This window comes from Pezoporus occidentalis, unplaced genomic scaffold (genome assembly GCF_034315485.1).
Source record: "Pezoporus occidentalis ecotype Australia unplaced genomic scaffold, CSIRO_AGI_Poc_V1 ctg68, whole genome shotgun sequence".
In the NCBI taxonomy this organism is placed as follows: domain Eukaryota; kingdom Metazoa; phylum Chordata; class Aves; order Psittaciformes; family Psittacidae; genus Pezoporus; species Pezoporus occidentalis.
Window position 1 is genome coordinate 2,827,511 of NW_026916030.1, and position 25,117 is coordinate 2,852,627.

At 45.4% G+C, this 25,117-nt stretch overlaps 1 protein-coding gene across 1 annotated transcript; it reads left to right on the forward strand.

Annotated features, from left to right (window-relative positions):
- The first annotated feature begins 1,241 nt into the window (after nt 1-1,241).
- Nucleotides 1,242-24,775, forward strand: LHX2 (LIM homeobox 2). The gene is made up of 5 exons (XM_062641038.1): nt 1,242-2,187; nt 4,691-4,893; nt 5,642-6,024; nt 14,160-14,365; nt 21,594-24,775. The coding sequence occupies exons 1-5, from the start codon at nt 1,960-1,962 to the stop codon at nt 21,879-21,881; spliced, it is 1,308 nt and encodes a 435-aa protein (XP_062497022.1). The 5' UTR covers nt 1,242-1,959; the 3' UTR covers nt 21,882-24,775.
- The last annotated feature ends 342 nt before the right edge of the window (nt 24,776-25,117 follow it).

The window sequence follows — 25,117 nt, forward strand, 5'->3', positions numbered from 1 at the left end:
GTGAACTTCCATTGTTTCCAAGGTCTGACTTTAAGCCAGTTTTTGGGTAGTGCCAACAAATGCCAAACCAATTCGCATCCTGTATGGGTCCTGAGGGCTCTTGTGGCTATTTCATGGGCATTTTTGCAGGAGACACCTTGTTCTCCTTTGTGACATGCAAATACATTCAGCCACCCACAGCCATCCCGACAGAACAGAACAATGACAAAAAGCCCAGGTTATTGCAAGAACGGAATATGTGAAACCAGCCAAGTTCAAATATGAACAGAGTAATTCCAATTGTAGCAAAGATTGTCTTAACTGCACTGCACCTGTAAGTGGCAAATCTGTGTTAGAAATAAACCTTGCGGTTTGTGATGCAATGATCTGCAGTCATGGATTAAGTAGCGAGTCTCATGGTCTCAGATGTGCATTCACATTTACCTTCCGTTGTGCTACCTTTGCTAACATCATTAGAAGTGTGATATTTGACATCTTTAATACTAATTAGTGCTTCCTTACTACCCGCCTTCTGAGTAAATATTTAGACACCACAAACCGTTTCCCTGTGTACTCTTTGTCTTCTCTGGAGACTTCCTGAAGCTTCTCCTCAAGTTCAGAGACCTTCCTGGCCTGGCTTTCCTACAGCCTGCGTGGAAGCACAGGCAGCGGGCAGCCTCAGTCGGGGAAGGCTCCACGAACTTGAATGACATAAACTCTTATGCTGTAACGGTGAATGTTTTTCCTAACGAGCGTCGTTGTGTGCGTTCAACTAGTAACGACTATCGGGGATACCGTGATCTCGGAGCGTAAACGCCCTTTTGACCCGTTACTTCTCCCGCGCTGGCGGCTTCCCCCCGGTCGCCTCTTTGCTGCTCCACGGCGAGACTCGTCGTGGGCTGTCACCCGCGGCAAACGCAAACCACTCCGCGGAGCCGCTGTGGGCGCCGGTCCAGCCTTCAGCCCGGGGCACGGCGGGGCGCAGGATGCGACAGCGCTGCTGGACCCCGCACGCCCGGGGTCGGGAGGCAGGGGCTGAGCGGGCCCCGCGCCTCCCGGCCGCGAGCACATGCCGGCGAGCCCGGGCGCGGTGGCAGCCAATGGCGGCGGGGCAGGACATGATGTCAGAGGGGCTGTAGAAAAGGCGCGGAGCCTCGCGCGGCGCCCGGGCTGCAGACGCGCCGCTCGCAGGCACCGCGGCGGGCGGTGGCTCCGGCTCCGCCGCTGCTCTCCCGCCACGCCCCGCCCCGCCGGCAGCCGCCCCGGGCCCCGCGGGCCTCGCCGCGTCACGGGGAGAGGGGCCGCCGAGCGCCCGTCCCACCTGGTGCCCGTCCAACTCTTCCTCCTTCCCCCTTGGCTCTTTCTTTTCCCAATGAGCTCCCGCGGGCTGGGGGAGGAGCGGGGGAAGGAGCAAACTTTGCCCCCGAGCTGCCGCCGCTGCCAGCCCTCTGGACTGTGAGTGCGTACGGTGGGCATCCGCCCCATCCTCCCTGCAGCACCAGCCCGCTCTCCGCCTGCTGCAGCTTCCCTCTCCCTCGCTTTCCACCCCGAAATTTCGCACAGTACGATGTAGGGGGCTTGTCGTTGTTCTTTTTATTCTTTCAATTATTATTATTATTTATTTCTCACCGAAGATGGTTTATTTTTTTTATATTTCTATTATTTATTAATCCCTCCCAACCGTAAACCTTCCCAGCTTGCTGCCAGCTGGGCCACAGCATAAAGCCTGGGACTGCACCTGGGGCCATGAGCCCTGCACTGAAGAAGCCTCCTAGAGGGATGTGCCGGGGCCGCGCAACAGACTAGACCCGAGCCCCGGAGCTTACACCACCAGTTATCCCCTCTCCCTCATCCCCTCTGCCCGCCTTTTCTGCGCCCCATCCCCTTGAAACCTCGGATTCGTGCCTGCCCTGCGCTCCGGAGACTTGCGCCGGGGTGGAAAGCCCGGTGTCTTGAGGAGAGACGGGGCGACCGTGCTAGATGCATGGGGGAGGGCTTCGGTTAATGCAAGTTCTGGGCTCCTGCAGGGACCCCGACAACTGTCAGCAGCAGCAGCAACTCGGGGCCTCCTCCTCTGCTTCCTCAGCGATGCTTTTCCACAGTCTGTCCGGCTCGGAAATGCACGGGGTCATCGACGAGATGGATCGGAGAACCAAGAGCGAAGCACCGGCCATCAGCTCGGCTATAGACAGGGGAGAGACCGAAACGGTAGGAAGCGAGGGAAGGGAAGCCCTTCCACCCCTAAACATAATAACCCCTCAGAGGTACAGCTTCTGTCTCGAAATAACAGATCGGGGGGAAACCTACGCAAAATGCTAAACCAGAAGAAAATTAAGCAAAAAGGTACCCCAAAAGATTACATAAAACCGTGGGGAAAGGCATGAAACTGTTAATTATTAATAATATGCATAGTAATAGTAACGCTCGGGTGAAAGGAACGGTATTGCTCTTGCGAGAAAACAGAAAGTAGGACCAGCCTTTTGGTAGCGTCCAAGAACTCCTTCCCTTCCCCCAGCCTGTCCGGCCTTCCAAAGTTTTGGGGAAGAGGCAAAGAATGCTTTTATACAGATAACGCTTTGGCACAGTGATTTTTTTGTCTGCAGAATGGAAACACAAACACCAAAGAATCCAATTCCATGTTATTTTTCAGGTAGGATGTCTACGCTGAGGGAGTCTTTATAGCCTTTATATCTATATAAAATAAGCTGGAGTGCCTTTAAATTACGATTTAAAAAAATAATTTTAATATATATGCACGGTGGGTTTGCAGCCCTGGCGAGCAGAACTGGAAGATATGGTTCAGGGAGGCGGATATATGCAAATCGTTATAACTTTACCACTTTTTATGTTGTGCCTGCTGATGCGTAGTGCTTGTGTATTAATAGATTTAGATAAGCAAAAGATGCATCCTTCTAACCAGCGTTAAGCTGGCAAAGTGGAAGAGATTTCTGGAGTTTGTTAACTGAGGCAACATTTTTTTGTAATTAAGAAATGATAATTCTGAAGTGAAATAATCCCTTACTTTGGTTAAATGGTGTCCTCTGAGCTGATACGGGCAAATGCAAGAAAGATTATCTGTCCTCGGGTTTTAGAACTTCATCAGTATGTGTTATTTCTCTTAATGCTACGTAGAAATTTACTTAATGATGACAGAATATTTAAACCCGAAATAGTGGCTGGAAATCAGCCTTTATGCTGTAGGAGTGGAACATGATTTCTAATCTAAACGGTTTTGGTTTTCTGTGGGAAAGTTAATATTTCTCCATACAATTAAGCAATAATTATTTTTCCTGGAATATATACCTTTATATATCTATATATAATGTGTATGCATACACATGTGTATGTAACAAATAGAGGGATGGAATACTGGCTCCTTAAATACCATTTCTGGATCTCAGAATATTTTTTTGTTACCGGAAAAGCAAAGCAGAAAACTGTATTTTGTTTAAAGTGGAAACTGCTTTGGTTCTAAACGGATCCCCAAGCAGACCTCGGTCAGTGCCTTCGGGAGAGAAGCTGTGGTGGGGAGAGCCGCGGTTCTCTATACCCGCAGCCCTGGCAGCGATGGGATGCGGGGTTCCCGCGGGGCCGGAGGCTGATACCGCTCCAGCGCCGGCTGGCAAACCACCTTCGGGTCCATTCGGCTCTGCCCCGTTAGCTCTGCCCGTTCGGGCTCGGGAGGAGGTAAAAGTAAACAAGCAACTTCTGCCCCTGGCCTGCATCAAAACAAACGCGTTTGTCGCAGCTGTGCAGGAATGGCTCAGGTCCCCTTGCACGAGGCCAAGCCCGGATGGTGCGGGGCGGGAAGGGGCATTTGGGACGCGGTGGGCAGCAGCGAGCTCTGCTCTGAGCCCCAGCTCTGCCCTGAGGTGCCCGCTAAACGAAATCAGCGTCCTTAACTGGCACCAGATACTTTGTCTTTTTTTTTTAGAAGTCGACAGAGAATATGTATGTGTTTGTTTTTTTTGCAAGGTTTCGGTTGGATTGCGATTTGACACTAAACTATTAAATTATATAGGGGTTGCATTTAGTTTTATTGCTTCCAAGTTTATCCCGGCATAATCTAAAGTGCTCTGTTGATTTTTATCCCCCCCCCCTTTCTTTGCTTTCTTTCCTGCACCTTTCCCTCTATTTCGTTTTCCCGCTCCACCGTTCTGCACCCGGGTCAGTGCCGCTCGTCTCCTCCGCGGCTGTGCTCACCGATCCCCGGGGCACAGACCGGGCACCGGTCGTTTGGAGCCGGCCCCGCGCCTGGTCGTCATTCACTCGGAGTTTGCACCACACACGGACACGCTCCGCAGACACGCACGCACAGAGCAGTAACAGCGCAGACACTCTCAATAGAGCCGTAACAATAAATTTGAAAACTAACTATCCGTGATTTGCCCTGTCCGGTGATTGTTGCGCCTGTTGTTGAACAGCATCTTTTCTTGTTCTGGAACTGGAAAATCCACCAAGAAAAAATAAAGGGAAGAGATGCGTGGCCGGATCCGGACGCCCTCTCTAGCCCCCCGGGGGTCCCCTTGTCCCGCCCCCGGGAAGGTGGGGGTCCCGGGCCCAGCTCCGGACGCGGAGCCCCTCTCCCCTGCCAGCCCCTGCGGGGAATGAAGCCCGGCCCCGGCCGGGAAAGGGGGGAGGGGTAGGTGCCCAGCAGCACACCGGAGTTTGTCCCTCTTGCTAACGGTCTGTAATTGTTTTCCCCCAACAGACCATGCCTTCCATCAGCAGTGACAGGGCTGCCCTGTGCGCCGGCTGCGGGGGGAAAATCTCCGACCGTTATTACCTCCTGGCTGTGGATAAACAGTGGCACATGCGCTGCCTGAAGTGCTGTGAATGCAAACTCAACCTGGAGTCCGAGCTCACCTGCTTCAGCAAGGACGGCAGCATTTACTGCAAGGAGGATTACTACAGGTACAGCCTGCCCTCAGCTGCCACGGGGAGAGGGGGGATGACGGATGTCAGGGATCTGCTCAGGGCCCCCACGCTGGGCAGACCCCATCCTAAAGGGACCGCGGTGGGTACCCCGTCCCTACGGGGTAGGCTGTGAGCTCCTAAAACCTCCCACTGGAGAGGGAAACTCACCGTGGGGTTGGGCCTCGTGTTCGGGAGGGGGCACGGCCCGGCCTCAGCTCCCCACGCCTGCAGGTGGGCACTGGGGGCTTCGAGCCGGATTCCGCGGCCCAGCTTTCCCGGACCGCGGAGAGAAGGGGACGGCCGAGGCCGGAGCGCAGCCCTTCACCCTGGAAGGGATCGTTCTCCCCGCCCTTGTCCCTCTGTGGGGCCGGGCACGGCCTAGGAGCCGGTTCCTCTCCCGGTGGCGGTGGCGCCCGCTGGGGCCCGGCAGTGCGCGGGGCCGCTCCTGGCCCCGGGGGAATTTGCGGGCGGCGGTCTGGGCGTTTTTCCGCTGGGAGCGGGAGGGGCAGGAGCTGCGGTGCGAGGCAGGAAATGGGACGGAGTCCCCCGGGGGTCCTGGCCGGGGTGCCCGCCCGGCCGCCGGGCACTGCCCGGGGAGCGAAGCCGCTCCAAAAACGGCCCGGCTTTGTGCCGCTGCCCCCGGCCCCACAGCCCCTCTCCCTCTGCCGCCCTCCGGGCGGACCTGACAAGGGGGGGAGGGAGGGGTGCGCCTCTCACCGTCTCCTCTGGCCGTTCTGTTTTGCAGGAGGTTTTCGGTGCAGAGATGTGCGAGGTGTCACCTGGGGATTTCTGCCTCCGAGATGGTCATGAGGGCCAGGGATTTGGTATATCACTTAAATTGCTTCACTTGCACCACTTGCAACAAGATGCTGACCACCGGCGACCACTTTGGGATGAAGGACAATCTGGTGTACTGCCGCCTCCATTTCGAGACTCTCATCCAGGGGGAGTACCAGGTGCACTTCAACCACTCGGATGTAGCCGCTGGGAAGGGCCCGGCACTGGGAGCGGGCTCTGCCAACACTTTGGGACTGCCTTACTACAACGGCGTGGGGACTGTCCAGAAGGGGAGACCCAGGAAAAGGAAGAGCCCAGGGCCTGGAGCGGACCTGGCAGCCTACAACGCAGGTACGAGACCCCAGTCTTCCTCCTGAACAATTCCAATGGTTTGTTTCTGTTCACTTCCAAAGGGGGATTTCCGTTTATTTTAGCTTAAACCGTTAATAATAGTTTAGCTGCAGCATAATTATTGAGATCAAGTGCTGTCAAACTGCAATTACAGAAGCTAATATGTTAGCATTTTTCACTTCAGCTGGAAATAAAATGTTTTGAAGCAAGGTCATCTGGTTAAGGAGGGGGAGAAGGGGGAGTGTAGCCTGAAATAAAATCTGGAAACCAGAGATTGTAAGTTAGCACTTCAGAGAGCTGTGAATTTTCTTTAGTGGCTACACTCAAAGGCTGCTGATGGGTGAATTACTCTGCCCTTGTCCTGAGCTCCCGTACCTCAGAGTTTTGGGAGGAAAAAGGAGGGGGGAGTAAGAAAGTGGCTGTTTCCCTGTGACGGGGGGGGGGGGCTGGATGGGGGGGCCGGCAGCAGGTGTCTCCAGCAGCCTGAGGGCTGCTCACACGATGACAAGTTCGTCTGGAGTTTGCTCTTCAGATGTGACTCGAGGCAGAGTGGGGACACCTGCAGCACCCCCTCCCCAGCCCCACAACCCTTCCACTGGGACAAGCAGTCAGAAGAACAGGAGCAAACAGGGCCACAGCTCTGTCTCAGGCTCTGTGCGTCGGGCTGCAAACTTTCCACTGTGTTTCCTCGTTTATCCTCCCCCCCCCCGCCCCGTCCCCCGCAGCACTGTAATTTTGCAGGCAAAGCAATCCGACCAGTCTCCCTTCCAAACCCCCGTACCCACTCCCCCCATCCTTTCGCTGCTTTTGATCCGTAGCTGCCCACCAGAACGGTTGTGGCCGCCTGTGGCCAGCGCCGCTCGTCTTGTGCAGCCCGGAGACGGTTTTGGACAAAAAAACGTTCTTAAATCTTGATTTTGCGACAAGATCTCCAGGCGGCGGGGGGGGGAGGAGGTGTGAGTTGTATGTGTCAGGTCGGACCCCGACTCCCCGGTGGCCACGCTCGCCCGCCCGCCCAGCAGAACTCGTTTGCTGGCTCCGTTGTGTTGCTCCGGTACCGGCTGTGCTTCTCCGCCGTCCCCAGCGCGTTTTTTGTTTTAAATCTCTGAAGTTCAGACGTGTCCCGTAGGGCGCGGATTTGCCTTTAGCATTTATTTCAATTCCCTCGGAGAAGGCGTTAGGGGAAGGCCAAGTTTGCTGCGGGTTTTGAGCCGCCCCGATGGCCGCTTCTCCGGCCGCACTTGTCCAGAGGAGCACAGGGGGACCCCGGGAGGGTTGTACCGGTGATCGCCCGGGGCTCCAGAGCCGGGGTGGGGTGGGATGCGGGGTTCAGAGCCCGAGGACCGGAAGCGATTGCGCCGAAATCGAGCGGTTTGCACTGAAAATGGCAGGGAGAAAGGGCGCAACTCGAACAGGGAAACTCACCTCGGGAACAAAACTGCCGGCTACTATTGGTTTAGCTAATTGCTGAGTAATTTGGAAGTGGTGCAAAAATCAGTAGTGGTCCCAGTGGTGAAGGTTGATGAAAGGTGTACGTGGTGTTCTCGCGAGTAACAGTTGAGTTTTAAAACAAACATAAAATACGCATCTTGCCCGTCTAGAAGCGTCTCCTTTTTGGAGGGATTAAATTTTAATTGTCCTTCCACTGTCTCCCTGTGCAAGGCAGATGTTCAGATTCAAAGGACCTGTAAATCGAATCCCGGCTCTGTCCTGGCTGGGAGCAGAACCCGGGAAAGCCTTTCCCGTTCCTTGGGTCCCACACAAACCGCTTTTAACCACGTCCTTTCAAATTCGTTTCCAAAATATTTGCCCTCCGATTTTTGGTCTTTTCATTTGTGTTTAGAGCTGGAGTTTGCGAGACCTTCCTTGAGGAACCTTTGGCTTCTGAGCTTAAACTATTTATCTACTTAACTATTTACTAAACCAATAATCGACTGTTTTAAAAGATAAGAAGTGCCATTGATCTTGGAAATGCGACCGGGTTGCTTGTGGATGCAGAAATTCACAAACTAATAAATTATTGCAAAGCTTTCGATTTTGTGCCTTTTAGAGGGAAACAGTTCTCAAGTGGGACAGTTTTTCTTTTTAATGAAACTTGTAATTCCTTTCCCAGAAAGGCCCAATATTGTCCTCTGAGGGGATCTGTTGCTGGTTAATTCCTGTAGAATAGTTTGTGTGTAAATAAAGCTACACCCAGAGGTGGTGGGAAAAGGGGAACCGTAAACTTCGGCAGAGTAGAGGCTGGAATTATTTGGTGAACTGCAGCAAGTATTCATCTGCAACACGGATGGGACGCACTTTTTTCTTCCCCCCACCCCCCTCCTACTTAAACGAGACCCCGTTTGCACGGGGATGATGGCTTTTAGATGTGGATAGAGCCTGACAAGTGGAAAATAGCTTAGAAGGATGCAGAAACTTCAAAAAGACTTCTTTTTCTTTCTTTCTTCTGTCTTTTTTTTTTTTTTAGCGTGTTCCTGTGATCATAATTTCTTCTTTCACTTGTTGGAATGGAGTTTGATGGGGTATTTTCTTTTTTAGGTCAGTAAATCAATGGCTGAAAGCTTGCTGAACACAGAAGCACCTGTAAAGAATTGTGAATACTCCCTTTGTGGTTAGACCCCGAACCTCCCCCAGTGGCTGTTTTTTATTCATTTGTATCTAGTCTGTCTTTAACATGAAGACACTAAAATATCCTCCAAAGTGACACAAATTTGGAGCACGATGGGCTGATGAAGTACTCATAATCCGTGCAAACAGGGACGATAATAACAACGATTTCCTTCCGTTGCTAGCGGGAAGGCTCGGAGCGTTCCAGTGAGCGGGTGGCCGCGGCTCCGGCCTGGGTTTGCCTCCCCGGGGGCCGCTGGCTCGGTTCGCCCCACAGGGTCCTCCGGAGCTGGCCTCCAAACGGGCTTTCACGAGAGTGTGGGGCTGATTTTATCCTGACAAAAACTGGGAAAAGCCTGGAAAGTCTGGGAGAGGGACTCTCTCTTTCTCTCCTTCTTTCCCCTGGGACTAAAAGCTTAGAATAAGCTTTCCTGTGACTGCAGATAGAGAGCGAGTAACGGGAGTTGCAGCTTAATAAGGGGTGTCTGCAGCGGTTTCCTGCGAGAAATCAGAGTTCTCTCCTCTGCCCGCTCCGCTGCGCGGTGCATCCGGCCCCTCCCCGGGGGCTGGGGTCAGGGCCGGGACAGTGCCAGCTCCGCGAGGGGTGAACGGGACCCTAACCCCGCTCCCCGGGGAGGCTGCCGTGGAGTTGGGGTCCCTCGGGAGGAGCCCGCCCCGGCCCTGCAGCCAGCCCCTTCCCCCGGCCCGGCTGGGGCTGCCCGGGTTAATCGTGGAGCTCAGGGAATTACCGCGCACTCGCACCGGCTATTCAGCGCCATTCAGTTGGCTTAATTGAGGGGAAAAGCCCTTCGCGGCCGGCTCCCCCCGCGCAGCCGGTGCTCGGCGCGGTCCCGCTCCGGCCCCTTTGTCCCCGGCCCGGGCAGCTCTCTGTCCCTGGAGGCACCGGGGCGGGCCTGCAGCAGCTCCGGGAGGCGGCGGGACACGCAGCGCCTTTGTGCGAGACGTATGGGGAAGGCCGGAGGGAAAGAGGGTTTCTAGTCCCAGCTCTGCTCTCTCGTGGCCTTGTGATGCTCAGCCTGGGAGACAGGCACTCCTTAGGACAGGCTTTATCTTCCTTTTCCTAGAAACACTCTCGAAATTTCAAGGTCGAGGCAGCGCTTTCTGTGTCTGTCACTCCCAAGGCTTGGCAGAGGCACCCTCTTTTCAGTGCTGCCCCAGGAGCAGCGAGGATATCTCCCTGTCTGCTCCAAGCGACACAGCTTCACCCCTTTTGATCTCAGTTGTGGGAAGGAGTTTGGGCATCTGATTTCTCCAAGTGTCTTCTCCTTCTACCAGGGAGAAAGACTCTCTCTTTTCTTGTCTCAGGTACCATTCAGAGGGCTCTGTCTTACTTTTGTCTCCTTCAGGAATGCGGGTACCACGAAGTCCTTTAAATCTCCTGCAGACAACAACTCAGGCTGCACCCCTGCACGGTCTGGTTAATCGCAAGTTCCCTCTCCAGGCAGCAGGAGGTTAAAACACCCCCTTGTCTCTTATTACAGAAGGAAAGGGGTGTATGTTCCTCAGCCACTGAATATGGAGAGCTGATGCATGCACCAAATGTTTCATTTCATCATTCTTCTAGAATCAGGATTAGTTTGCTTTTTTGGTTTTGGTAATGTAACATGTCAAACACAAACTACTAAGAACAAAAGTTCCCCCAGAGGAAATTCCTCTTTCCCATCTTCTCCATGTGCCATTTACTTAGTGACCTACTAACTCCTAAGCACATGCTTCGCCCCAAATCCCAACATGTGGGGATGAGCTTGAAACAGTGCTCCCAAGTTTTCTTCTTCAAACAGTGTTTGTCACAAGGATAACAGCACATCCTGCTTTACACTCTTGTCACTGTTTTTAGAGGCAGTATTATGTGGTATTCTGCAGAGGCTATTTTGGTCACCGGTGTCAAAATACAATGTTTTAATCTCAGTTTCCAGTGATGTTCTCCCTGGACATCACCATCTTGTGGCTGAGTGGCCATTTGTGTCGTGATGCTGGTGGAGGAGGATGGGAGAGCTGGTGGCTGGTGAGACGAGGAGAGCAATGACCTGCATGTGGGGCCGGGGAAGGGCACAAGGGCCTTGGGAAATGTTTTAGGGTCAAAAAAGAGACTTAGCCCTTCAGAATTTGTTTTGTCATGAAATAGGAATGAAACATTAGTTAATGTAAGATTCCTCTATTCGAGTGGAATTTTATCAATTGTGTTTCTGAACCCCCAGCAGGAGCCCTTAGATACTGCAGTTGAATGGAAACCTTATGTACGGATAGTGCAACAGTTCCTTTGGGAGATACGCAGGGCCACCACAGAGGCGCAGGAAAGAAGTGCCTGAAAAACAGAGAGTTGCATGAGGGGTGTGTGCAGTGTTAGTCTTCCACCAGGATGACTTTTGCAGAAACTCCTCAGCTCTTAAAACCTCCCCATGCATACAGCCTTGGCCTGTTCTGTATCTCTGGGCCTGCAATGCTCATAGGCATTTCCGACTCTGTTGGAGACACATATAGTATTAGCACGGATAGAATTGACTTTTGGAGGTGGTGCCAGGCACGAGAACCAAATTACAGGAGGGGAATTGGCACTGACATGGGATATTTATGTCATACCAGGTGATGCCTGGGGGTAAACCACTTGCACAAGACAACAAGCAGCAGCACCCTTGTGTGCTTTCAAGATCTGTTCTATAACTTCCTGCATAGAAAAGACACTGTTTTCCAGTCTAAAGTGGTGCCTATTTACTATTGGTTTATTACTCTTTTTATTTGGCAGATGAGGAGGTAAAATTATGAGAAATTCAAGGAGTAACTTGTTTGTTGTTCTATCAAGGCTTGATGGAAAGCCGATGCCCTCATTCCATTTTGGGAGGGTTTAAATCACTTTTATTTCCTTGGATTCTGGATGTATCTCATTCTATATAGAACTGGTTAAAATCCCACTGCTTGCAGCCTTAGGTCTTGTTTTGTTGCATGTTAACATGAACAGATCTCCATCCTTCAGACAGATATTTTGATGCATTTCCTCCTAAATCTCTGTCTTGTTATTTCTGGGAGGGTTTGAAAGTATTTCAGATAATACACAGAGGTCTTTTCCATTACTAATACCTGAGATTGCGTGAGTACATTTTAAAACCAAGCACTGCTCGGTTTTACATTTCCATAATAGAATTTGCTATGAGCAATATAGTTTCAGTTATTCATCCCAGTATTCTTTCCATCAGGAATTGGAGCTGTGAAGGAGACTGGAGTACATGCCATGACCCCAGTTTGGCAACTAGTTCTTAAACCAGGAAAGGTTTTGCTGCATTCCACCCAGCTCCATTAATGCCACATTTTTACTATCTCCTTTTAAGCATCTTACACCTTTTAAATTCAGGTGCTTCCAGTCTTTCCACGCCGCAGGAAAACAAGCAGAAATACTTCTTACTGCTAGAATCTGGCACGAGCTGCTTAGGTCTGGAAAGGATTTATACAAGTGTACACAGATGCATGCACACACGCACATACACACATTTCTATGCACAGCACAGGGGGGGTTAAGCTGTTTTTTAAATTATAGGAGTACAGAAACACACAGAAAAGTTTGAGCTTTCTGACACTTTCTTGCTCTATGAAACAAACATGGCTTTGGTCTTAGAGTTGGATTTTTGCTCTATGCTGTGCTGCATGTTTCTAGAAGGGTTTGAAAAGCTGAAGTTTGCAAAGCAGCTCCTGGACATGCTGCAGACCTGCTGTTTATGGAATCTGTGTGCATTTTTACTGATGAGTACATGTCTTTTATGTATTTATTTTTAAAACTGTTTTTAATGCATGCCTTTCAGAACGTGTGTATGTTTCCAATAGGGCTGAAAACCTTTGATGGAAAGCATGAATTTAAAGGGAGACTATAAAGACATGACGATGAGATGTACTTAGTTGTAAGGAACCAGTACAACTGAAATCTGTTTTTCTGTTTAAGGAATTCACCAATAATTCACAATTAAAACTACACTGATGTTAGACAGGAAAAGCAAATTGATATCAGTTTGTCAGAGCTAATTTTCAGTTATATCCCTGATTTTTTTTTTTTTAGTGGATTTTAGCTTGGTCCTTCCTGTTGTTTTAAGAGATTTTCTATGGTTTACTCTATGCAAAAATAAACTACTTTTGGTCTATGAGATTATTTTACTTGGCACTCAACACTTAACACTACTCGATAATTATTGTAGTGTTTCTTGCTCATAGACCTTCTTTACAGGCTTGACGGTTGATTTTTTCACATGTATCTGTCGGAGTCATTCAATAATTTCAAAGGCTGTAACAGAATTGATCATTCAAACTACTATTTGCAAATAGTTACATTTTAAAAAGGAAATCCAAACACATAAATAAGGAAAAAGATCTTTTTCATTTGGCAGTGATACATTGTATTAGCAGCTTTATTCCTTTAGCTAGTCAAATTATAGTCATAATTTGCTGTCTGGTACCCACAAACTTTATTTCTTTTCTAGTGTTTAATTTAATGGTCTCTCTTGTACTCTACAGGGTTTAGTTTGATGGAGGAAATAATTATAATTTTAACTGGTCTGTTCCATTGAGATTTAAGTGGACTGTATTGTACAGCTTGCTTTGTAACTTCAATACAATTTATAATGATAAAGTACACTGAACACTTTATGGGGTTGAGGACAGCTACTGTCCTACAAGCAGAAAGTGGAGGAAAGGCTGTGTGGAGATGCAGGGTAGAAGAAAGGAAATGGACCTGAATTTTAAAAGCCATAAAGAGGCAGGTCAGGGTCCTTGCAGGTTGGTTATTGTAAGGGAAATGTAGAAGATGCAGAAATACGAGCCAGAAATATGCGCAGGTTGCCAAGAAGGCCAACAGCTTCCTAGCTTGTATCAGCAGTAGGGTGACCAGGGCAGTGTCCATCTGCCTGTACTTGGCACTGAGGAGGCCACACCTTGAATACTGTGTTTGGTTTTGGGCCCCTCACTACAAGACAGGCATTGAGGTGCTGGAGCATGTCCAGAGAAGGACAACAGAGCTGGTGAAGGGTTTGGAACACAGACAGCTGAAGGTCTGGGGGGTTTAGCCTGGAGAAATGAGGCTTCTCGGAAGCTACCTGAAAGGAGGATGGAGTAAGGTGAGGGACGTCTCCCAAGTAATAAGTGATACTTGCATTAGGGGAGCTTTAGACTGGGTATTAGGAAAAATTTCTTCCCCAAAAGGGCTGTCAAGCACTGGAACAGTGACCAGGGAAGCGGTGGAGTCACAATCCCTGGAGGTATTTATAAGATACAGACATGTGGTGCACAGGGTCACGGTTTAGTGGTGCCCTTGGCAGTGCTGGGTTAATGGTTGGACTCTATGTTCTTGAAGGTGTTTTCCAACATAAATGATTCTGTGATTCTATGAAATGGAGGGGAAGACAAGCAGGATTTGTACCAGCACAATACATGCCATGGTGTGTTATTTTAAGTGCTGCACTCAGATAGACTGCAAACAGTGTTGGCCACAAAACAATGTATTTACTGCTTTTTCCTCTTGTTACCTTAAGCTTTAAGCTGCAACGAAAACGATGGTGACCACCTGGATAGAGACCAGCAATACCCCAGCAATCAAAAAACAAAGCGGATGAGGACATCATTCAAACACCACCAGTTGCGGACAATGAAGTCATACTTTGCTATTAACCACAATCCTGATGCCAAGGACTTGAAACAGCTAGCTCAGAAAACCGGCCTGACCAAAAGAGTTCTTCAGGTAAGAAAAGCAGTCTTTTGTCTTGAAAAATAAATAAGAGATCAATTTTATATTTAAACTGCCATGGGATTTGCTGATTTCCAAGCTTTTCTTAATTGTTCATGTCTTCTGTGAAGCTTCAGGTAAATCCTAGAAAGTATGAGAAAAGTGATTTCTTTTCAGAACCCAAGCAGTTCACTTGGGGTCTAATTTTTAATGGCAGTTGGGAAGGTTTGCTACTCAGATTGTTCTCCTGTAGTTAATTCTGGTGCATGTTTTAGCTTCCAGTCTGCTGTAAGAAAAAGTGAGTTATTTTAATTAGTGTGTTCACTGTAAATACAGAGAGCTCTTAATTTAGAACTTACTGTGAACGTTTACCTTCATAAGAATTTAGTCAGCAGTTTGAGTTCATTTGATCAGGACAAGGAGAATATATTTTCTTTCATAATTGAAGTGAATATAAATTTGTTTTCTTAAAGATTAACTCATAGTTTAACAACTAACTCACAGTTTAGTAACTTAGAATGAAAGGATACTGCGTTTTAAAAGTACTTTTTCTCTGAGAGCTGGATTTCTTTTGCTTCACGGATATGCATTCCATTTGAACTATTACTGGAAGCAAAGGTGAGAATATTAGTTGATTCAGCTCCATTTTCGTTTATAGTTCTGATTCAAGAAGTCAGTTTTAATGGGAACTTATCCAGCTAATTACATCTAGAGATAAATCTGAGCGTACAGGAACTGTGGCATGCTGGGATGTATTGCTGACATTTTTAAACAGGTCTTAGTTGCAGAAAAATAGTGTGTGAGCTTCATAGAGACAGGTAGGCACAGAGACAGGCTCCTGGGAAAGCATCATGGGCAGCTCCCATAAATCCACAGGCAAGTGGAGGGCAATAGACAAAATATATTGGGAAAAACTGATTTCCCTGGAGAGATTCCGAACCTTACAGTGTTAATACCCAATAGAAAAGGGAGTAAAAGATTTGTAGGTTTCCCAGTAAAAACTACTAATGAAAATCCATACATCACCACTCCTCTTGGCTACATCCTCCATAGCTGGATTTTTTGGGGTGTTTTTGTGAGGCTGCTTTGCGGTGGTGGCAGATTCCTCCAATACAGCCAGGGCACATCCAAACACTTGAAACAGTGGCTCTTACAGCAGCTCTCCTTTATCCACACACACGGGTGAAGTAATTTAGTGCATTTGTCTATGCTTATTTTGACGCTTCTTTGTTTTACCCTCAGAGTTTAGACCCTTCAGTAATACCTGTTCTGTCCATTACGGTGTACTCACACCTGAATTATCTGAGAAATCTCACATAGTGCCTTAAGAAATGACATCAGTGTCTAGAAAGTCTCTTTCTCTTGATCATCTTTGTGCTCTCTCTCCTCATTCCACACCAACTTTGACTTCCATCTCTCTTCTCTTTTCACCTATTGGCTCTTTCCTTCCACCTTTTTTTCCAAGTTACTGTCTCTATTTCTTCCTTCCTTTCCAGAATGTATTTACTTCTCTGCAAAATTGGACTCCACACCTCCATTACGCTTCAGTTCCTCTTTCAGTTTCTTCACTGCTTCTGTTTCCATATGAAACATACCACATTATGCAGTTTTAAGGTGCTTAATGGTTCCTCTTTTTTTGGTGGCAGACCCTTACAAAGCTTTTTGTATCATTTTTGTGTTTCACTTTTACTTTCACAGTTAAACACTCCTTTAGCTCCTTTAGCTGAAGAGTGATGGAAGGTTAATAGCTGGCGGTGAGGGTTGTACCCAGCTGCTGGGGGCAATTCAAGACAATGGCTCAGAGTGATACTTTGTCTAGTGTCACTGAAGTTTTCCTGTCTGTTACGAGCACTCTCTGTACTCTTGGAGTTTTTGTTTGAAAATTAATTTGGGCCATGAAAAAACAAGCTTTTTTTTTTTTTTTTTTGATTTTAGAACCTTTGTGCCCAAGTGGTTTATCTCTAATCTGCGAGAGGCAAATTTTCAAACACTGAAGTTCACCTATATGAGTTTCAGGGTTGCTCTTTGCTGGGGAAAACTCTTCCTGGGGTTGGTTACTGAGATAGCGTCACTTGTTAATTCTTTAGAGCCAGAAACGTTGGCATTCTGTCTGTATCACTTATTGAACACAAGGTAATTCACTGACACTATTGATCTAAACAGGCATCATTAGCATTAGTCTGTCTTACACACCGAAGGCACATGGACTCCCAGACGTACGTGCACACGTGGCGGTAGTATGGCATCTTCCACATTCCCTGTGTTGTTATTAGGCACATTTGTAAGCTGCTGTATTTTCTGTATGTTCAGATCCCAGTTCAGCTGATGGAGGATTGTGGTCTTTGCATATTTCATAGAATATATTTTGATAGAAAATGCAAGGCAGCAGATAAGGAGAAACAAATTCTCTTGTTCTGAAAGCAGTGTACTTCCTAAACACAAGTAGTAGAGTTCCTAGGGATTTAGAGACAGCTGTAGTGCCCTTACTGTATAGGCAGTCCCACATAATATGTAATGGGGGTACTTTGTTTGTAGATGAGCACAGAATTTAGCCATATTCTTAATGATCTGTGATATCAGATCTGGAAGACCTGACTTCTGTCTTTGTTTTGTATTATAGTCATTAGCTACACATGCCCAGAAGTGGAATGGCATAGAAATGTAACATACTGCTTCATAAATTATATTTCCTTCAGTGGCTTTGTAATGCAGGCCGCTTTCTGTAAGTAGCCACAATAGAATCACAGTAAGACTATTTAAAGTTTTAACCCCTACTTTTATTTATTTTCATTCCAATTTAGCTTTATATTTGCAATTTAATTCATATGCCTCCTGTACTGCAACTGGGGAACACCAGCCCATTATTGTAAGCTATCATTCATAACTAAAGTGACCAGGTAATTGTGAGATAACTAACTGGCACAAATGTTCCTCTTTTGGGAACTGATATTTCCTTTTGTTCAGAAAGGGAAGTTGGAAGTAGGTAGCCCTGAGAAGCTCTGGTTTGCTGGCTATAGGAATGTACCTCTTCTCTCCCAGGAGTCTGGGATGCGATTATCCATGGGAAACGCAGTTTAGGAACACAAAGCATTATTTTTCAGTGGGTATTATTCACACTGCCTATTCTTTCTTGAATTGCTCCCCAGTACAGTTGCTATGAAAACCCCACAAAGATTACTGCATGTGTTTGGTCTTGGCTAATTCAGTTTCCAGTAGCCCACAGGCATAAAGATCTCCACAGTCACACATGGGTACCCTGCACTACCTTATGCTGAAGATTTGCTTTGGGCTAGCACACTGCACCAAGCCCCTATTCCTAAAACATCCCATCCTTCCCCTTTGAATGGATGTTTACTAATTACACCAGAGTAGTCAGAATGTGTGTGCAAAGAGTGAACATAGTTTGCTTTGTGGTGCAACATCTGTTATTTTTTGTTTCTCTACTTGCTAGTTAGTAAAATTCAGTAACATAAATGGCTCCAGGTAGCTGTGTGAATACTTGTTCTAGCACAAGCTATTCATACAACTAATACATAACAGTTGCAACAATGGGAGTGTTACAAACAAGAATCTAAAGTTACCCAAGGTGATTAGATTGATCCCATTCAGTGCAGTAGCCAAATCCTTGTACAATACTTTGTGTGTTTATTTCCAGTCCTTCCCTGTCATATGGAGATGTTATTTTATTCCTGTTTTACTTGATGGAGACAGTTACACAGATCACTGAAAAGACAGTGTAGTATTTTAACTGTGGTAGATGTTATTCCCCCTCGCCGCTGAGTTGCCCAGCTACAAGCATCCAGCCCCGCCAGCCAGAATGTGGTAGCAGCAGTGGTGGGCCTTGCAGCTGCTTTTATTTTCCAGCAGGAGTTTTGGTCTATATTTTCCCCTTTGATTTGAAATAGCTCAGCCTTATGATGATACATTTGGACAGCAAACCACTAAATACTTCCCAATGATTTTGTTTATTCCTCAGTACTGAAGACCCGATTCCTGATTGTGTAATTGATGTGAGATAAGTCCTTCTGGAACAATTCTTTCAGTTATGTATGTTTGGATTGTTCTTTCTTTGCTTTACTGGAATACCGTTACAGGTGCAGGGCCTGAGCGGGAGCACACGGCGCTACCGCCGTTACGCATGGGCAGCCCTCACTTGCCAGCTCCTACATGCTGCTGTGCACAGCTCTGGGTAACAACATGGGGCAGCAGAGCAGCAGGCTCACATTCCCATAACTCAGACAACAGTAGTTTTAATTCCTTCACTATTCTTCAATGTAAAGTCTTTCATATCATACATGTGTAACAAAGATCACTATGCGATAATTGTGTTAGCCCTTTCTATCATAAGGCAAAGTATTCCCAGAAGTTCAGTTAAATATTTAGATGCCTTTTCAGTAATAATTCCATGGTTATTATTGGGCAATTTTAAAGAGCAAGGAAGGAAGTGAAAGTAGTCATATAATCTCTATTTTTGAATAAGACTTACAAGACTGTAGTATTTTCTGTGTCTACATGAATCACCGCTATTAAAGAGTGAACCATGTTATATGTGCAGCTCCTGAAAGCAGCATGAATGGTCATAGGCAAGGGCATCTGAGCATGGATTTTCATATTTAATGGAAGATAAAGGGGAATGCATAAACAATAATAGTCTTGCTCACTTTTCCTTACATACTACATGTTTCAAATCACAAACAGAAAAAATACTATTTGATCTATCACCCTTTTAAGGTTAAGGAAGAGTTGGATGTTTAGGAACAATGTAAAATACTTATGGTGCCTTCTACAGTTTTACACACTTCAAATAAGAAAATTGGGGAACAGGGATGGAAATGTTGCTCGTATTTGAGACTATTGCTTATAGAAATGTGTATTTTTAATGAGCAGAAGTGTGAAATTATGCATAAGTATGTGTATATGCAACTGGACTAGTGGTTTTGCCTGTTCTGATTACTATGTAACTGTGGTACACATACAGATCAACGGTGGCAGGCTTTAAACTTCCATTTCACCTCCATATGTATTACTGTTTTTACAATCACTGGCAGGTATATTAGAAACATCAAACGCAAATTACTTTGTGGGCCAAATATAAATGATCTCTTAATGAGAGGTAAAAATATCCCACAAATGTCCAAACTGTGGGTTTTTTTCCACTATTCCTAACTACTAGGTGCTTGAGACTTTGTGGCTTGAACAAGCAGAGCAGATTTGCTTCACCTGCACCTACTGCACCGAGGCTCCCTGCCTTGCTCAGAACCCTTGCATGCTTCCCTTCCTGTGTGTGGCTCTGAATGAACAGTCACGGGAGAGGATGCTGGTTGTGAAGGTGTCGGGCAAAAATACCACATTGGGCTTTGCCTAACGTAAAACACATCACTGGCCTTTAATGGGTTTACCCGTTTACTGTGGACTGTGTTTTAAAATCACAAATCTATTTTTATCCATGTTAGTTTAGGAGATTCTTGTTTTTTTGTCATATATGAAACTGATAAGTAGTCTTTAAACCAAGTGTTTTAACTAAGGGAATGCCAACATACTGTTTTAAATTACCAAGCTTTCAGAGAAGAGGACCTGTAGGGATGTCATTTATGCATGGCCGATGGATGCAGCTCCCATGGCCATTGCTAGAATTTGTGCCTCAGGATTATTTCCTTACGGCATTCCCTGGATAGAGTGTAAAGGAGACACTGTGCACCTGAAAGACCCTTGGTTGGAGGAGAAAGCTTTCCAGAGAATAAGTAGGAGTACTCACTGGGGGCAATTTGGGGCTGGAGCATCCGCAGATGAGAAGAAAATCAGTCAGAGGAAAGCCAGATCAGACCACTTCATCAGTTCCACCCATGGCTGGCACGCAGAGAGCACAAGGAGAACACCTCACAGGACTGCTCGTACTTACATATCACTCCTCTGTCAGTGACTTAAAGCGGATCCCATGGCAGGGCCGTGCTGTTTCGCAGTCAGACTTTCTGCACAGGTCAGTGTGGTCTTGAGAGTTCCACACACTCAGTTTCCCTCTACAGACCTCAGGAGAGAAATCTGATGGAGATACCGTACAATGAAGCAGACCCCTTCACTCATTCAGTTCTTTTCTCTGACAGATAAAGAGATGATGAGGCTCATTGCATCTGGAATGCAAAGACTCGGTCCTATTCCTTCTGGCAGGTCAAAGTGAGGACAGTAGCATCAAGACTGAGTCCATTGTAAAGAATGTAAGATTGACAGAGGCCTTCTGATAAATAAGAACAGTGAAATTTCCGCTAGTTTGTAGCAGTAAAATTGCCTGGTAGCAACATGTATCAGGTTGAACACAAGGATCTGCTTTATGTCGGTTTCATGCCAGTTCACAAATCCATTTTATTTTATCTGTTTTCAAATAGGTCAGAAAGATATTTTATCATTAAAGAAATCCTGCAGAGAGTGGAAGGCTTTTATCTTGGACCTAAACACTGAAATTTAACTGAGAAAGGTGAAGTCGTAGCTTTTGGCCTTCACTCTTAGATAATAATCAAATAATGGAAGAACTAGCAATGTTGGAAAAAATTTGTATGTGGATATGATTTCTACTGAAATGACGATTTTTAATGCAACGTGGGTCTTTAATACCATTGAAGCTTCTTTTCATGACATCATTCCAGCACTGAAAACATTTGAAAAGGGAGACTGGCTTAGGTGAATGGAGCTGAAGCATTTGAGAAAGAAGAGTAAGAGAAGAGTAGGAAAGAGGACAGTCCTTTTAGAGAAGTGAGACCATTGCAGACACTGAGGGATGAGAAGGTTCCTGGGAGAGTGCTCGGGGCCCACAGAAAGGCAGGGTGCTGTGGTCTGTGTCGCCTGCTGCTACGATGGGAGATGGACTTGAGATATGAGGGTGCCGAAACTCATTCTTTTATATCCATCTGATGCTCGATATCTGCCCAATCCAGATAAATACTTCTGGGATTGAGGGAAATTAAGGATTTGTGCAGGCTGCCAAATTTCTAAGCACAGAAAAACTCCCCTCCTCCATCCTCAATCCAATCTTGTCCCAGGCAGACCGTTTATACAGGATTGTAGGAGAGACAAAGAGGAATGCTTTGCAGGCAGGCAGAGGACATTTCTCATGACTGGGGCTATTTTTCTAACATGTTACCAGTGAAAACATCTTCCCCAATTCCAGCACTGGTGAATTTGTGAATATGCTTTTGCTTTTTTAAACGCTGCAGCTCTTTAAATGCTACCCTGTTATATTAAACTATTTCAGGTTTGGTTTCAAAATGCTCGAGCCAAATTCAGACGGAACCTCTTACGTCAAGAAAACACAGGGGTGGATAAGACTTCAGACTCAACACTCCAAGCAGGGACCCCATCAGGTCCTGCCTCAGAAATATCCAATGCCTCCATGAGTCCATCCAGCACTCCCACTACTTTAACGGACTTGACTAATCCTACTATGCCTACTGTGACATCTGTCTTGACATCAGTGCCCGGAAGTCTTGAGGTTCATGAATCTCGAAGTCCTTCACAGACGACTCTTACGAATCTTTTCTGATGACTCTTTCTTAATAATTTCTTTAAAAAAGAAATTATTCTTAGCTGAAATTCCAAGTGTATTTTAATAGAGGCTTTGAGCAACTGACTAACCACAATTAGGATCTCTCCTAAAAAAAAACAGAAGGAAATGTAGTGTTCTGGTATTGCGGAGTATGGACTGAAGAATAACTTGGAAGATCTATTGCAACACAACATTTGTGTAACTGTACAGTTTTGTGGACTGAGCAAGGGAAACAGCAATTAATTTAAGTTGGCTAAAGCTTCTGTATTTTCAAAGACTGCCATGTGCCTTATATACTGTTTTATCTACATTCTTTGGGTTCCATGTCCACTTCTCTCTTTTTCTCTCTGTATATTTATGACCAGGGCAAAAATGTTAAGAGTTTGTTACTTTGAATAGTCCTAAGCCTTTCATTGGTTGCTTTGTTGTTTTAGAATTTTAAGGTCGAAGTCTGTTCGAATACCAGAATTTGTAAAATCTAACCAGTAATAAAACCACTTATGGAAACTACTTTGTAATGGCTGCAGTTACATTTAACACTAGTGTCACAATCAAGATAGGCTGATTGTATTTAAAAAGATTAGAAAACTGCTCTACAAACACAGTATCTGCCTAGGATAAACTCTGAATATGCTGTGTGCATTCCTCCTGTTCCCATATATGGGTGAGAAGTCCACCTTGTGCAACAGTGTAGTTATCCTCAGCGTAGAGAAATAACTGTTAGTTGCAGGTAGAACTTACCAGATAATGTTAAAAATCAAGCAGAAAATCTATACTTAATTTTGCTGTGTGAAACAAATCTGTCTTCAGCTGGCATTTACGAGAACAGTCTTGCTTTTATGCAAGACACTTCATGGGGGAGGTGAGCATGAGCGTACCCAACAGCTCTGTGGCCACAGTCAGCCGCTTATGAGGTAGACACTGGGTACAGTTTTCCCTAGGAAAAAGGCAGAATGTTTCAGGTTATTTTACAACACTGGTGGGCAAAGTCGAGGCAAAATTATGTTTTATAAAGTCACAGCCTTACATTTTTTGTAATGCTTTGAAAGAATAAAAAACCAAGGAAAAATATGACATGAAGGATACTAATAAAAGTGGTTATTCCTTTAATGATTAAGGACCTTTCAATACAATTGAACTCCTTCTTCCCCCCAAATCTGTGCAGAATATAACTCATATTTTGAGTTTTTTTCTATTGTTTTTAAAGATGCTTTTCTGTAATTAAAGAAATACCTCAGCAAAGTTTGAATATGTACAAGAATGAGTATACACCATGCTGTTTGCCCAGTAGTTTTATAGATTTTGAGTGGTACATAAGATGCATATGGTTATTCCTTTTCAAACCTGTTATGATCAGTGGATTTCAGTCAGACGTTTGCTTGTATGTGTCTGGCTCTCTAAAACTAATCCATCATTCCCATTGGAACAAAATTGCAAAAAGATTAATGCAAATAAACAGCAACATAGGTGCCAAGATTCGTGTTCTTTACCCTCTTCAGTGCATCAAAGATGATTCAGTAGACCAGACTCGTTGGTCACAATGTTTTGGTTTAAAAAGCTCTACGTTTATTCAGCTTTCTCAGCTGAAAATTTGCCATTCTTGTGCACACCAAATTCCTATCGAGATCAGTGAGAGATCACAGAGCATGAGCACTGTGGGATAGAAATGCTGGCATAATTAGGCCATTTATTAACCTTCACACTTCATCTTAAAAAAAAACCCACAGGTGAGTTATCTGAAAAGCAAGATAGTCCTCAAAAAATCCTAACCAACTAAGATGTGTGGAAAGGATTACGTTCTGGTCACTTAAACCAAGAGACTTAGCGTAGTTCATCAAGTTTATGCACAATGATGCACCATGAAAAAGGATAATTTGGGTTGAATTAATAACTGTTACAGGTTTGTCCAAGACATTTTTCCTCATAAGATAAATGTCTAATAAGGAAACTGTGCTGGTTAGTGGACTGTAAAAGACTATGTATGCGCCTTTCAGAGATACTCGGACACGGAGATTCTGCTGTATGTAATGTTTCGTTCACTGTCGATTACCTTGGAGACTTTATATTTTTTTACATGCTTAGCTGGATCTTTTCTTGATGTAAAAGGCAATGTTGGTCCACTGTTAAATGGATACAGCCCATAATTAAAAAACCTGTGTATTAAGTTGTCAACGGTTTCCAAAAGAAATGAATCCTGAATTCCTAAGTGTTACGGCAAATGTAGCGGATAACAACTGAAATGTTCTTTAAAACTGCAGTGCTATTATTTGTGATCTTGTGTTTTAACTACCTGAATCCTCACGGATGGAAATACCTTTCAAATCAATTCTCAATATTGCCTTTTCAAATAACTGACGTTTATGAAGGGGAATACTCTGGTGTTAATCTTATCTAAAACCTATAAGAGACAATTAGAGAAATTGTCTGGTTTAATCAAATCAGGGATTTTGCATATAAATAAGAGACAATATTCTATGTAGGGTCTTTATGTAGGTGCATTAGGATTCACTCTCTGGCTCCGATGACCTATGTTATCCCCATGACTGTTTCAATCCTGTGGTATTGTTTGGTTGTTTAGAGCTTGTTGGTTTTGAATGCTGTACATTTTTTTACTACTGCAATCCTAATGTTTCTTCACATACTTGTACAGTTCCACATTTGATGTATTAGTCTGGAATTCTGTTAAAAACATGAACAAAAATGGAAATGATATTTCTTTGGAAGTGTATTTTTACTGTATATCTAATTTGAACTAGTTGAACATACTTCTTTACATTTTGCATGATAGGTGTGTAGTTCATTTTTTAAATATGAAAGAGACTGAAGAGTAACTTAGAATGAGAATATAATGAAACTATACGACTATGGAAAATACATACAATGATTTGCTACTTTTTGACTCAAGAAGCTTTTTGAAATACATTTTACCTAGTTTATTTAAGAGAATGCAGATATTTTGTCTTTGAGTACGTACATAATACAGAATATAAAAGGGGATTACACACTAGAAAAACTTGCAAGTCATCTTGGTACTCAACAGCACACAGGATGGTTCTTGTCAAGCAAAGAGAAAGGATATTTGAGTTAAAGAATGCTGAACATTTTGATCCACAGTAGAGAGGGATAGCGTTGCTGTAAGTGATGTAAGCATTACTGTAAGGCAATCGAAATGCAAAATGTATTGACGCTATTAATAGCTACATTGTGTAAAACTTATTTTTTGTTCAAATTAT

Coding starts and splice junctions, on each gene's coding strand:
- LHX2 (XM_062641038.1), top strand. CDS start 1,960: ATGCATGGGGGAGGGCTTCGGTTAATGCAAGTTCTGGGCTCCTGCAGG. Junction 2,188..4,690: donor ACAGGGGAGAGACCGAAACG/GTAGGAAGCGAG, acceptor TTCCCCCAACAG/ACCATGCCTTCCATCAGCAG. Junction 4,894..5,641: donor TGCAAGGAGGATTACTACAG/GTACAGCCTGCC, acceptor TCTGTTTTGCAG/GAGGTTTTCGGTGCAGAGAT.